The 12,337-nt window shown below is 43.5% G+C and overlaps 1 protein-coding gene across 10 annotated transcripts in view; it reads right to left on the bottom strand.

Moving 5' to 3' along the window:
• Positions 1-12,337, bottom strand: part of mef2d (myocyte enhancer factor 2d) — a 93,254-nt gene that overhangs the window by 38,462 nt on the left and 42,455 nt on the right. For all 10 annotated transcript variants that reach the window (XM_019277297.2, XM_019277292.2, XM_019277300.2 and 7 more), the window contains exon 3: positions 10,015-10,218. In XM_019277297.2, coding sequence (XP_019132842.1) covers positions 10,015-10,218 — 204 coding nt within the window. The remainder of the gene's footprint in view (positions 1-10,014; positions 10,219-12,337) is intronic.

The raw sequence follows: 12,337 nt of genomic DNA, 5'->3' as shown, positions 1-12,337 counted from the left end.
GGAATCATGACAAAAACAATAAAGTAACCACGAATAAATCAAATATATATGATATTTACCAGACAACATTGGCAATACCGGATGTTTCTGCAACACCTTGGATTACGACTGCAGCTACAGTTCGGTTTATGGGAAGAACAATCACGCTCATGTAAACAAACACACGGTTAGGGCAGAGGTTCTCAAACTCTTTGGTTCACCAAATGATCGTTAATGATTGCTAAAAACTGTCGGACCTGAACCTTTTTTAGGTTTCTGAAGGGGAAAAAGTTTGATAACCGCTAAAAACACTTGAATAGAGATCCGGAAAGATTGTTGTTTAACTATTAATTGATCGACTCTAACCAGACATCAACTTTTAGACTTGCTACATGCCCATCCACCACCCCGAACTCCTTGCTCTTTCCACCCACGTCCTTGCATTGGACAAAAATCGTGAGGTGTGGAACCATCCGATATGAACTAAACTGGATACTGTGCTGAGATCCTCATACAGCCTTTTTAGAGGATGTGAGGATGAGACAAAATGTCCTCACCGACCACAACATTGTCCTCTCATCTCTCAAGCTCCGGGATGAAATTTGGTCTTGCTGTAAACACAGTACGCCTCTTTCTTCGTGTCCATGTTCCTTCACACACACACACACACACTGATATTTTGGACATCACAAGCTTCTCTCTCTTCCTCTCATGTAAACACAACTGATATTTTGTGAACATTACAGTACAAACATGGGCATCTTTCCCTTTCTTTCTCTTTGTTTCTCTCTCTGCTCATGAACATTTGTGTGTTACAGTACATTCACATGCTCTCTCTCTCTCTCTCTCTCTCTCTCTCTCTCTCTCTCTCTCTCTGTAGTTCACTGATCAGCTTGTCTCTCAGTCAGCCATCTGTTCACCTGTCCGCCGTCTCTCTCTCTCTCTCTCTCTCCCCCTCCCTCTCTTTTCTCCCTCTATTGTGTTGCCAGGGTAAGATTCACCCTGCAGAGCGCCACGCCGGCCTCTGACTGGCTACGACTGCTGACAAGCCCCGCCCCACCACCTCCCTCCCTTTCCTTCCCCTTTGGCTCGCTCGCTCGCTCGCCCACCCGCCTGTCCGCCCGACCTCTGTTTCCAGCTCTCCGTGAAACGCTGCCGCCGCTCTCTCTCTCTCCCTCTCTCTCTCTCTCCCCCTCTTTTTTGTCTCTTTCCCTCTCTCTCGCCTTCTCATCTCTCGGCACACCACCTTTAACGCAGCTCTCTCGCTCTCTCACGGAAAAGTGCAAAGTCTCACACTCGTCCTTCTGTGTTTTTTTTTCGCCCTTAACATCTCTCTCCCTCTTTTCTTGTAACGTCTCCATATGCGAGTCTCCCCGGTCGCTCATTTCCTCTCATCCTCCTCCTTCTCTTTCTCTCTCTCTCTCATCTTTTTCAGTCTCTTTCCCACCACTCACTCCTTCTCTCTGTCCTCTTTTGACCTGTTCCCAGAGCTTTCCCATCGTATTTTCTCTGCCTGTTTCTCTCCCTCTCTCGCTGGCTATCAAAGCCTTACATAGCTCGGTTTGGTACCGACTGAAATCTGAAGTCTGTTGCACCGAATATTTCAAGAGCTTCGTGATACGGTGCTTGGCAGCACCTGGAAGTTACAGAACATCTTCCCTGATTTGATTTACCTAATGTTGTCATTACTCAATATTCAAATTTACTCCGAGCACATCTACTGCGTTCTATTTTACCCGGTTAAAATCTTTGTTTGTGGACTTTTTCTTCATCTAAACTGAGGGTTTAAGGACAGAGTGTGTCTCTGAGGCAGACCTGATTTAATGAACGTTGGCATCAAATGCCTGCTCAGATTCATAATGATGTTTACTGCTTTTTTCGATGAGATAGTTCTTGATTTCAAACCAAAAATTTGCCAATTTTGCACTATTTTATTGAGACAAAAAATAAAATGTAGTCTCGTGTGTGTCGGCTTGTATTTATAGATTTAAATAAATCTTGTTTTGCTGCAGAAGCTCAGGTTTGCCACGTTGGTCAGCAGGCTTGAAATTTTGCCTTATTCAGTCAAATAATACTTTTAATTTTTAAGTTTTAATCCAGCCTGCAGATACTCTTCAAATTTTTCTACGTGTGCAAGCTTAACTCAGAGTGTTTGCGTCTTTGTGTGTGTGTGTGTGTGTGTGTGTGTGTGTGTGTGTGTGTAGTCTGTGGACCCAGAAGGACTGAGATAGCAGGCAGGAGTCCCTGCTGCCCAGCTCTAGTTGACACAAAGCACAATGTAATGTCACGTCCCATTGTAGCGAGTCGCATACAGCTAAGCAACACACACACACACACACACACACACACACACACACAGTCAGTCATATGGGACATCATGTCCACAGTCTCTCTCCACAGCGCCGGCTGCTCAGATGTTGTATTATAGATCAGCAGTTGCTGTTTCTTGTGTCTCAAACCAACCGAGTTGTGAGACAGGAGGGAAGCGTCTCTATCGGGAAATGTTAAAACAGACAGACGAATGAAAAGTATCCTGCAATTCATTTTTACTGTCCCACACTGTGTGTTTTTAGGGCTTTTTCACGGACAGAAGCAATAATGACAATTATGAATTTAAGTCATCTTTGGTCTTTTACTGACAGGTTAAAACAATCTGCCTTTAGAAACAGATTATTTCCATCTTTTTAGAATAAACTAATCAGCTTGTCCACTTGGTTTTGTCACCCCTGAACCGTTGTGTTCTGTCATGACAGTTCCTGTTTAGTAACCCATCACTACCCAAACAGCCATTACCCCTCCGGCTTTGACTGGAATTACTTATCCATGAGGTTAATGGACCTCTGCTCTCGCCGGGGCTCCTGGGACGCTTCGAGGATGACTTGCTTGGTTACAGAGGAAGCCAACCGTGTGGTACGTTCCCTCCTCGGCTGCAGACGGCCTGTCAGCCAAAACAGATAACGTCTTGGCCTTGATCGCGGCACGTTTGCCTTCGCTAATGGAGGCTGAACAAAAGGGGGTGGAAACTGGATTTATTAATGGAGAGTCTTGTTTCAGGAATGCTACTTGTATTTGTTTGATATTTTATTTAGGGGAGGATGTTGGGTGTCCATCATCTAGTATCTCTACGATGAGTAAGTCTGGAAATGAGTCACTAATTCATCAGTCAAGGACTTCCAGTACTTAATATCTATTTAATGGAGTCTTGGCCCTTTTTCATTGTAGAGCTATTAATCATTCTGCAGGAAGGATCAAAATTTCATTTCTGAACAGAGTACTGTGACAACACTGTAGAAGCATCTCGGTGAGTACGCTGACCTTGAAATGCTGCAAAAAATGTTGCCGTAATAACGAGAAATTACATCCAATTAACCCTTCAACTAACCGTGCACTCTGCAATGAAGACGCTTTCGTCTTTGTAACTCGCCTAATAATCTGTGCTCATGCAGCTGAAGCAGAAATAAAGATTTAAGGATATCAAACTCAAGTTCAAGTTGATAAACAGGCACAATCATAGTGAAATGAAGTCAAGTTTTCTATTGATGAGAAGGTTTTCTTTAGAAACATGTTAACCTGGTGACCAGGGGAGTCCCCAAAGTCCCCCAGCACAACTCAGAAATGTATGATTGGCCGCAAGTGTTGGGTCTGTTTCTGCGTTAAACTGGTCCCATTTTGTGCAAACCACTTCCCAAACAAAACCCCACCTCGCACATGACCTTGGTGTCCTCAAACGTAGCTAAGGCCAAGGCTGGTTTATTTAGTAACTGAGTGTTTATCAGTTGGAGCTTGTCTTTGTTAAGTTCTGTGATGAATAAACCTTCATTCCCCGTGAGAGTGACCAGCTGACTTCGACTGACCCATCGTGTACGTATAAAGACGGGCCTTCCGGTGACCTCGTCTAGTCCAGATTAGGATATGACAGGTGTTGGAAGGAGGTCGTCAGAGTCTGGACAGCAAAGCAGGATTAGCATGTCCAGGTACAGACTGTGTGTGCGTTGTGGGGGTCAGGGGATAGATGGGCATACAGGTGGAAACATCCTTTGATTATTTGGTGGATGTACAGCGCTGAGGCTATCATGGCGGCTAACAGAATCAGTTACTTCGGGGAAGTGTTTTGCGATACGTGAGATTCCCCTGGCCGCGATCCAGGAGGATCGGGGCGCTGCCCAAAGTCCTTAAGCCTCTGCAGCGAGGCTCGCCGGTGAGATCTGCCTTCCTTGAGCCGCTTAAAGAAAGAAAAAAAAAAAAAAAAGGGCATTCCCCTTCTCCGCCCATCTCGCTTTCTCTCCTTGCCTGTTTCATCGCCACTCTCTTAGCATTTCGTTCGCTCGTGTTCCCTCTTCTGTCCCTCGCCCTGATTGGGATCTGCAGTCAAGCGGATTAACACATTCTGGCAGGAGAGGCAGGCCGCCCACACACACACACATGCGCGCACACACACTCTTTCAAGCAGCACGTGCATCTCAGAGAGACGCTGTGTGTGCATATGCATTGCCTCTCAGCTTTGCACTGGAGTGAAGGAATGTCTAACAGCGTGATCAAGTCCATACTTACACAAACACACACATACATAAACACACACACACACTGATGTGAACTTAAGTGCTTCTAAGCATTGCCGCATGCATTTACAGTACACGCCCGGTGACCATACACAAGGCAAAAACACACAAGTGTGTATACGTGTGCACGAGCCTGCGTGACTACATCCACACTTCATAATTTATACTCAAAAGCACTTGCTTGGAGAGACTCATGGAGGCGAGGCAGAGCTGCAAATGGGCACATTTTGTGACCATCCAATTATACTCTCTGTCTGTCTCTCTTGCTCGGTACGTCTCAGCTCCGTCCTCAACCAGCGATGTCACACCACGTGCCAGTGGAGACTTAAATAATTACTGTATAATTCATCCATCCTGTCACATTGCACAGTTCTACTCTGAACCCCCCCTCCCCTGAAAAGTCCCAACATGTATGTATGTCAAGTGTTACATGTTATGTCATGGCCTTTGGGCGTACAGCATGCTTCCATGTGACCAAAACCAAAGACGGACAGTGCTGCTACATTAAAACAGATATGGTGATTAATGAATGGATTAACGACCTGGTCTCTGATAACAGCTTATCTGCTGAAATGGAACTAATTAATTTAGGTTGACTTTTTTTGCTTGTGTCACTTTTTCTCAATGTTAAAAAAAGGTGCTGTGTGTAAGATTTGGGGACTTTATTTCCAGAATAAGGCAAACATGGAATATAACAAGTTTCTACAGTAGCCCAGAACAGACTAACTCAATTATAGTGTTGTCTTTACACTAGGAAGGTGAGGGTGATGTGAGGAGATTGCAATGCAGCGATTACTCCACTACATGCAACTAAATTCTACACGCTGGAACTTTAAGTATCGATGAAACTCGACACTTCTCAACACGCCAATGTTTCCTAGTATAAAACCATCCAGGGAAGTGAAAGTGTTATACTAAACATGTGACTCAATAGATTTGTTCCAAGTCTTAAGCAAGTCTGAAGTCATTCGTTCTTGGAAAGTCAAGTCGAGGCAGGGCAAGTCCAAAATTACTCACTCTCAACCTCCCGCAGTCTTTCGGTCTTCATAAAAAGTTTTTAACCAACCAAAAACATATTAATTTATTACTCTAGACTGGCAAAGGCATGATGATCTGATTCATGGACCATCAGGTAGCATCGCGTGAAGTTTGACTAACAATGTCGCCATCCAGTCGTGTCATTTCCCACACACGGACACTTGGAAAGTCAACACTGACAATGTTTTTAAAGGTCCAGTGTGTGGAATTTAGTTGCATCTAGTCGACTAATCGCTGCATTGCAATCTCAGGCAATGCAAAGGCCTGACTCTGCTTTTGGTTGAGGTCAATAAAGGTTCAACATGTTGCTGAAGTATTCAACAAATCACGTGAAACCCTCTAAATCAATAATAAATGTATCTACTAACATGTATTATGAGGATCAAACTGCTTTGTTCTGTTGCCCCAAATACTCACTAGAACACTAAATGAGGATTAATCCGCCACTTGAAACAGACCCCCCCCAACAAATGTGCTATTTCCTCCAGTCTGAGCAGCGTTTGTTAAAACTACAGAGGCCAGTTGTTTTAAGAAAATACAGGCTGGTATGGGAGGGAAGCTGCCATGTAGGACACACACACACAAAGACGGAGAAACACACAACCGAGAGGCTCACCAGGCCTGAATATTGTATGAGGCGCTCTCATGGGCCGCTGCAGAGCGTGCAAACAGAGAGAGAGAGAGAGAGGGGAGAGAGAGGTGAACACACACACACACACACACACACACACACACACACACATATATATACACAAGAACACACATAAAAAGAGAGAGACACACACTTGAAAACACAAACACATGTACGCACACAAACAGGACCAGTGGAGCTTGAGCTGATGTGGCCCGAAGCAGCCCAACGCCCTGCCACACACACACACACACACACACACACACACACACACACACACACACACACACACACACACACACACACACACACAGGCAGACACACACACTTGCATACACTTAAGAGCCATCTGCAGCTGGAGATACAGCATGCAGAAAAGGCTTTACTGCTGACACTCTGAGACAGACAGAGAGAGAGAGGGATAAGAAAAGAAGGGAGGAATGGTCGTGACCGAGTGAATCAGGAGATTAGGAGGAAGGAGAGAGGAGAGAGAGGAAGCGAGGAAGTGACAGACAGAGAAGTGGAGGTGAAAAATATGGCACCAAACTCCCTCGCTCTTACCTTCTGCCCACTCAAACCCAAAACTGCTTCACCTACACTTTTACTAAAGATTTCAGCCCTCATTGGACTTTATCCATTAGTGGATTAAATCTCATTGGATGCATTCTGCTTTGGCCCCACAAACCTCAAATCCCTGTTCGACCAAACAGTCTCAGGAACTAAACTAGAAACTCAAAAGTCCCTTTTGCACATTCTTGTTTCCAAATCTACAACAACTGAAGAACTGTAGGACAATTAATTTACCACTTTATCAACGGCGAGACTACTGGAAACCTGTGCTTGCTTCACGTGCGAATAAAAGTTGTAGCAACCTTTCTTTACTGATGATTTTATTTGAACAACCGTTGAGACAAGTACATTAAACTCACTCACGATAGTTCCTGGGTCATTGGGAAATACTACCCCCAAGAGTAGGGACTTTTCTGGGGGTGTCAGAATCTAAATTTAGATCTTAATTTATCAGGGTGAAACGACTTGTTCAGTCCATGCATCAAGATAACGACCTTCTCGAGGCCTTCGACAAAAACCATTTCCCATAAGCTTTAAACCACCGTGGGTCGGACATCATGGCTCAGCAAAAGAGGCGAGTCAATGGGCGACTCGACGGGGCTGCGTTTAGGTCGGACATGACCTGACATTGAAGATGTTTTCAGACTGCAAATAGTCGATTTATCAACTATTAAATGAATTGTCAACTGTTTTGATCATCGTTTTAAAATATAAATGTCCAAATTCTCTGATTTCAGCTTCTCAAATGACTGAATATTTATGTTTCTTTGTCCCTCTATGACAGAAAACCGGGTTGTGGACATAACAAGACATCTGAAGACGTCATCTTGGGCTTTGGGAAACAGTGACGAACGTTTTTTTAGTCTTCTGTGAGATTTTATGGATCAAACAACTAATTGATTAATCAAGAAGATTGTATGTAGCCCTAAACGAGATATAATCTAATTACAATGCAGTAAGTAACTGTTGGCTTTTAATATCGACTAATTAATAAACTCCTTGAACGTGCTTTACTTTTTCAGAAGGACCCATGAAAGAAATGCTGGAATGAAAGTTCCAGTGGAAGGGCTCTATTAGCCGAAACCTCCAGCGCACTGGCTACTGATTGATTTAGATGTTTGTGGATAACTTCAGACAACTTGGAAAATAAAAAATGATGCCTTCAAGCAGCAGTTAGAGGTCGAAGGAGGGTTCATCCCAGGGGTTTATGAGATGAAAATCTTTGCTTCTTCCAATAACAGATTTGATAAAACAGCCGGAAAAAAACGGGGATATGAAACTCATTTGGTGTCAAGGTTCACAGGTAGGTTCGGCTTTGATCATAAAGGTTTAATCACATAACTGGGAGAGAACGAATGCTAGAAATTGATTTATTTCTGTTGGAATATTCTACTTTTTTTTTACAATAACAATCACAGTTTGGGGAGCTGCTGATAAAAGCAGTCCTTGGGATCATTATTTTTCCTCTGTTCTCATTTTAGATTATTACCAACACGCATATTATTATGCAGTTTCACCATGGTTACAGATGTGGAAATAATGGTTTCATTCCAAAATAATGTTTCCCAATCTGAGATTCTCTGGTAACTCAAAGACTCATGAGTGACGAAACAGATCAGGACTTTGTGACTCACACCAGAGCTCTTCTTATTGGCCTAAATCTGTTCACAAGCTGTCCATCCTCGTTTTGGAGACTTCTGCTTGTGTTTTTGTTGGAATTTCGACTTCAGCCGGAGCTTTCAACAATAATTATGTCGCAGTGACTTCGTGTTGACAGTGTTTGTGGCTGACCGATCATGAACTCCTGCAGCAAAATGTGTAAAAAAAAAAAAAAAAAAAAAAAACAAGCGAGGAAAATATTCAAAGCCAAGTGAGATCCAGCTTTAGGTCCACGCTCCATATGAAGCCTAAGTGCTATATCGCAGTGTACACGGCTCGCTGAATCATACCTAACCATCTCGTGTTCAATTCATGAGAGGGCCATTATGTATAAAAGGGTCAGCAAGGCATGTGAATGTGGTCCGTGTTCGCCTGACAAGCTCCGGCGAAGCTTTTTCCCACAGGGAGGGAAGACGTTTGGAAAAAAAAAAAAAAAATCCTATTACAAAAACAGAAAAACGGAACTAAACGATTGCCCTCGCACCTTCTCTCCTAACCTCATCAATGACCTCTCCTCTAGTCGGCATGCAAATGAACAAACATTATTTTTCAGTAACTCAACAACCCCTCGGCCATTTTGTGCCGAGGTGGTTTCCAATTGGATCCAGGCATCGTCCTTTGGCTTGTCGCTGTAGTAGTTGTTGTTGTTGTTGTTGTTGTTGGAGGGTAACAACGGGGCTGACGCCAGAGGGGCAAGAAGGGTGAGGACGGGCGGGGGCACCCAGCTGTCCCTACCTCTGCCCTCCCTGCAAGCTAGCAGGCAGTAAGCCAGAGTACAACCGTAAACAACACTGGGATAGACTGAACTCAACAACTCAGAGATGGACTAGACTTGGACTGCACTAAAATATCAGTACCCATGGGTTTGGGCTCAACATGTCCATCCTTGAAAGGACAAAAATCCATGAATTTATCTCTGTACATAAATTAAACTAACAATGAAAACAATATAATAATGATAATAATGATAATAAATGAAAATATGCCATGTAGCAATCTGACTTTAGCTCCATATTGGACAGAGAGAGTGACACTGATTCTTTCATTGCACTCTTGGCAAGAAAGTCCTGAAGGTGATTCATTTCTTGGAAAATATAGTCACTGTGGTGTGTTTTCGCAACAACTTTGGGCATGTGAGGACACAAAACCACCAGAACCAGGCTGGATTTAAGGCTTCGGATCATCCTGGACCAAAAGACATCAGGAAGCGGTTCATACTTCGACTGCAATGAACTGGACTGGCCTTGATAGACTGGACTAGACTTAATTAAGTCTGAATGAGTCTGGAGAAGGCGAGATTTGATTAGTTTCGGTTCATTCTTAAATATCCCAGTGGGGAAAATAAACTCTTGTTTTAGTACCAAGTACTGGTGGGATCGCCAACAAAGACCAGAATAAGCGGTAACACAGCAAACAGATTTTTCAGATTTCACACACATGAAAAAGACAGTCTATGAATTATTGACATTTTGACTTCATCACGGTCAATTCAATGACACTGGATTATATTCAGCCAAATTCAAACCAGTATTTCCCGTTGTTTGACCCACCACACCACCCCCCCCTTCCACGCTTTACCTCGATGATGTCGGCATTGGTCCGGCTCTCGTGCGGCTCGTTGTACTCGGTGTACTTGAGCAGGACCTTGTCCATGTCGGTGCTGGCGTACTGGAACAGCTTGTTGGAGTGGTTGAAGATGATGAGGGCGATCTCGCAGTCGCACAGGACGCTCAGCTCGTACGCCTTCTTCATCAGGCCGAACTTCCGCTTGGTGAACGTCACCTGGCGGAGGAGAGGGACGGAAAATTAGATGTTGGCGATTGTTTAATTCGTTTAAACCTCTTTTGAATGCTCTATATTTTCCTGCACCCACAAAGAAAGCAACTGTTTCTGTTCTGACTCTCTGTGAAGGTTGGCTTTGGGTCTAACTAAAGCCGCTCACACCCTACATGTATACATGTGATATATCTCTCCTCGCTCCTGTTGTCAAACAACCACGAAACCATAAAAATGTCACATACATAATAAAAACTATTTGATGAAGGGTCTCCAGAGGCAGCTATCCCAATTAGCTTGATGTACTCCCAGATGGACAGTGGACACAGTGTGTTGATGCTATATTGGCTGTCTGCATAGGCCGATGTGATCACACATGTAAACACTGTCATAAATCGTGCAGACATGAGCATCCCAGATTCTTTAAAACACACAACAACGGGCGGGATTTAAAAGGAATAGTTTCGCTTCCACTCTCGTGTCTGTCTGTTAAATATGAAGATCAGTTAAGCTTAGCTTAGCATAAAGACTAGAAACAGGAGGAAAACAGCTAGTTTGGCTCTGTGCACAGGCTAAAAAAAGCACTTCTAAAGCTCAGTAATGATCCTGTTATATCTGGTTTTATCTGCACAAAACTTGTGGCTTAATGCTGAATTATGTGCCGAGCTTTTGCTTGACTGGGAGCAGTGAGATCTTGAAGTTTTGTCGCGGACTGGACAGTAGTCTAATATTCAGATTATAGTCAAAAGGGATAAAATGCTTCACATAAAAACCTCAATCAGAATAAATGGGCTCAATTGGTTGCAGACGGATAGATTAAACCTTTTCAAAACTAACTCATACCATGTAAAACATTTAACCTGCAGACTTTGCCCCCGAGCTGGACCAGATCTCTGCGGAGAGTTTGTTTCTGATACTCTATTGAACATCACTGTCAGGACGACAGGAAAAATATCAAATAAATAACCACAAAAAAAAAATAATGAAGCCGGGACAGACAGAAAAATGGAACAAATCAAAAAGACGCCTCTTATATCATATTTTCGACTGTGGAAGACGCTTGCATGATTTATTCATCGCTATTATCTCGATTTTGGCAAGAAAGCGGAAAAGCATATTTCCTAAAATGTTGAACTATTCCTTTAAGGCACAACTTAAGAGCAGAGAGCGGTGATTTAGTGGAGCAGAGAGCACTAAATCACTGTTTTATAGTCGTGCATTAAAGCTGATAGTTTGCAGTAAGGGGGGTATTTGGGACAAAAACGGGATCGATTGCATGAAAGTACTGTGTGCTTTAGGAAACAGACTTCTAGACAGAGTGTCTAAACATGCTCTCTTTCAAGTACTCAGTTTGTATTTTGCACATCACACACACACACACACAGGCTTTTTCTCCTCTCCTCTCCCGTCACACTCATTCTCCTCGTCGTTTTCACACTCTGTTATGCTCTTTTCCATGCTCTCTTTCTATGTCGCACACTCTCTCCCGCTCCGTTTTCCACACTCTCTTTCTGTCACACGTTCTTTCTCCCTTTTCCACACACACACACACACACACACACATAAATACACACACTTGTACGAGCCCCCCTCAGTTGTGAACAAGCAGAACAGAACTGGGAGTGTTGCTGAAGCACAGGGTCCCTTGTTGTCTGCTCGTTGGCTTTGGAAGCGCTTCCCTGCTAGAACCAACTGGTATTTACAATCCGGGGAGATTTGGCTTTGTTTGGATTAAACACACAGGATTGCACAAACACAAACACACACACACACACACAGACAGGGAGGGAAAGATTAAGACAAGGAGAAGAAGGAGGAGAAGCTTCAGGTACGGCGCTACAATATCTGCTGTTTGCTATGGGAGGAATGCAAATAAAAAAAGTGTACACGGAGGGGTGCTGGAATTAATTGAAGGTATTAAAAAGGGGAAGAAAGGGTTTGAGCTCTTTAGGCCACACCCAGGTGTGACATCACAACATTTTTATCAGACCTCAAGGTTAAAACACCTGTTGTGACATCACTGATTGAGGGGGCGTGACCTAAAGTGCAACATTCTTGGAAGCAATCATTATTTAAACTATGCAACACTTTACCAACTACTCACTGATTTTGGTGAAACTGGATC

The sequence above is a fragment of the Larimichthys crocea genome, chromosome XIII (genome assembly GCF_000972845.2).
Source record: "Larimichthys crocea isolate SSNF chromosome XIII, L_crocea_2.0, whole genome shotgun sequence".
NCBI lineage: Eukaryota > Metazoa > Chordata > Actinopteri > Sciaenidae > Larimichthys > Larimichthys crocea.
This window is presented reverse-complemented; position numbering and strand designations above follow the sequence as displayed.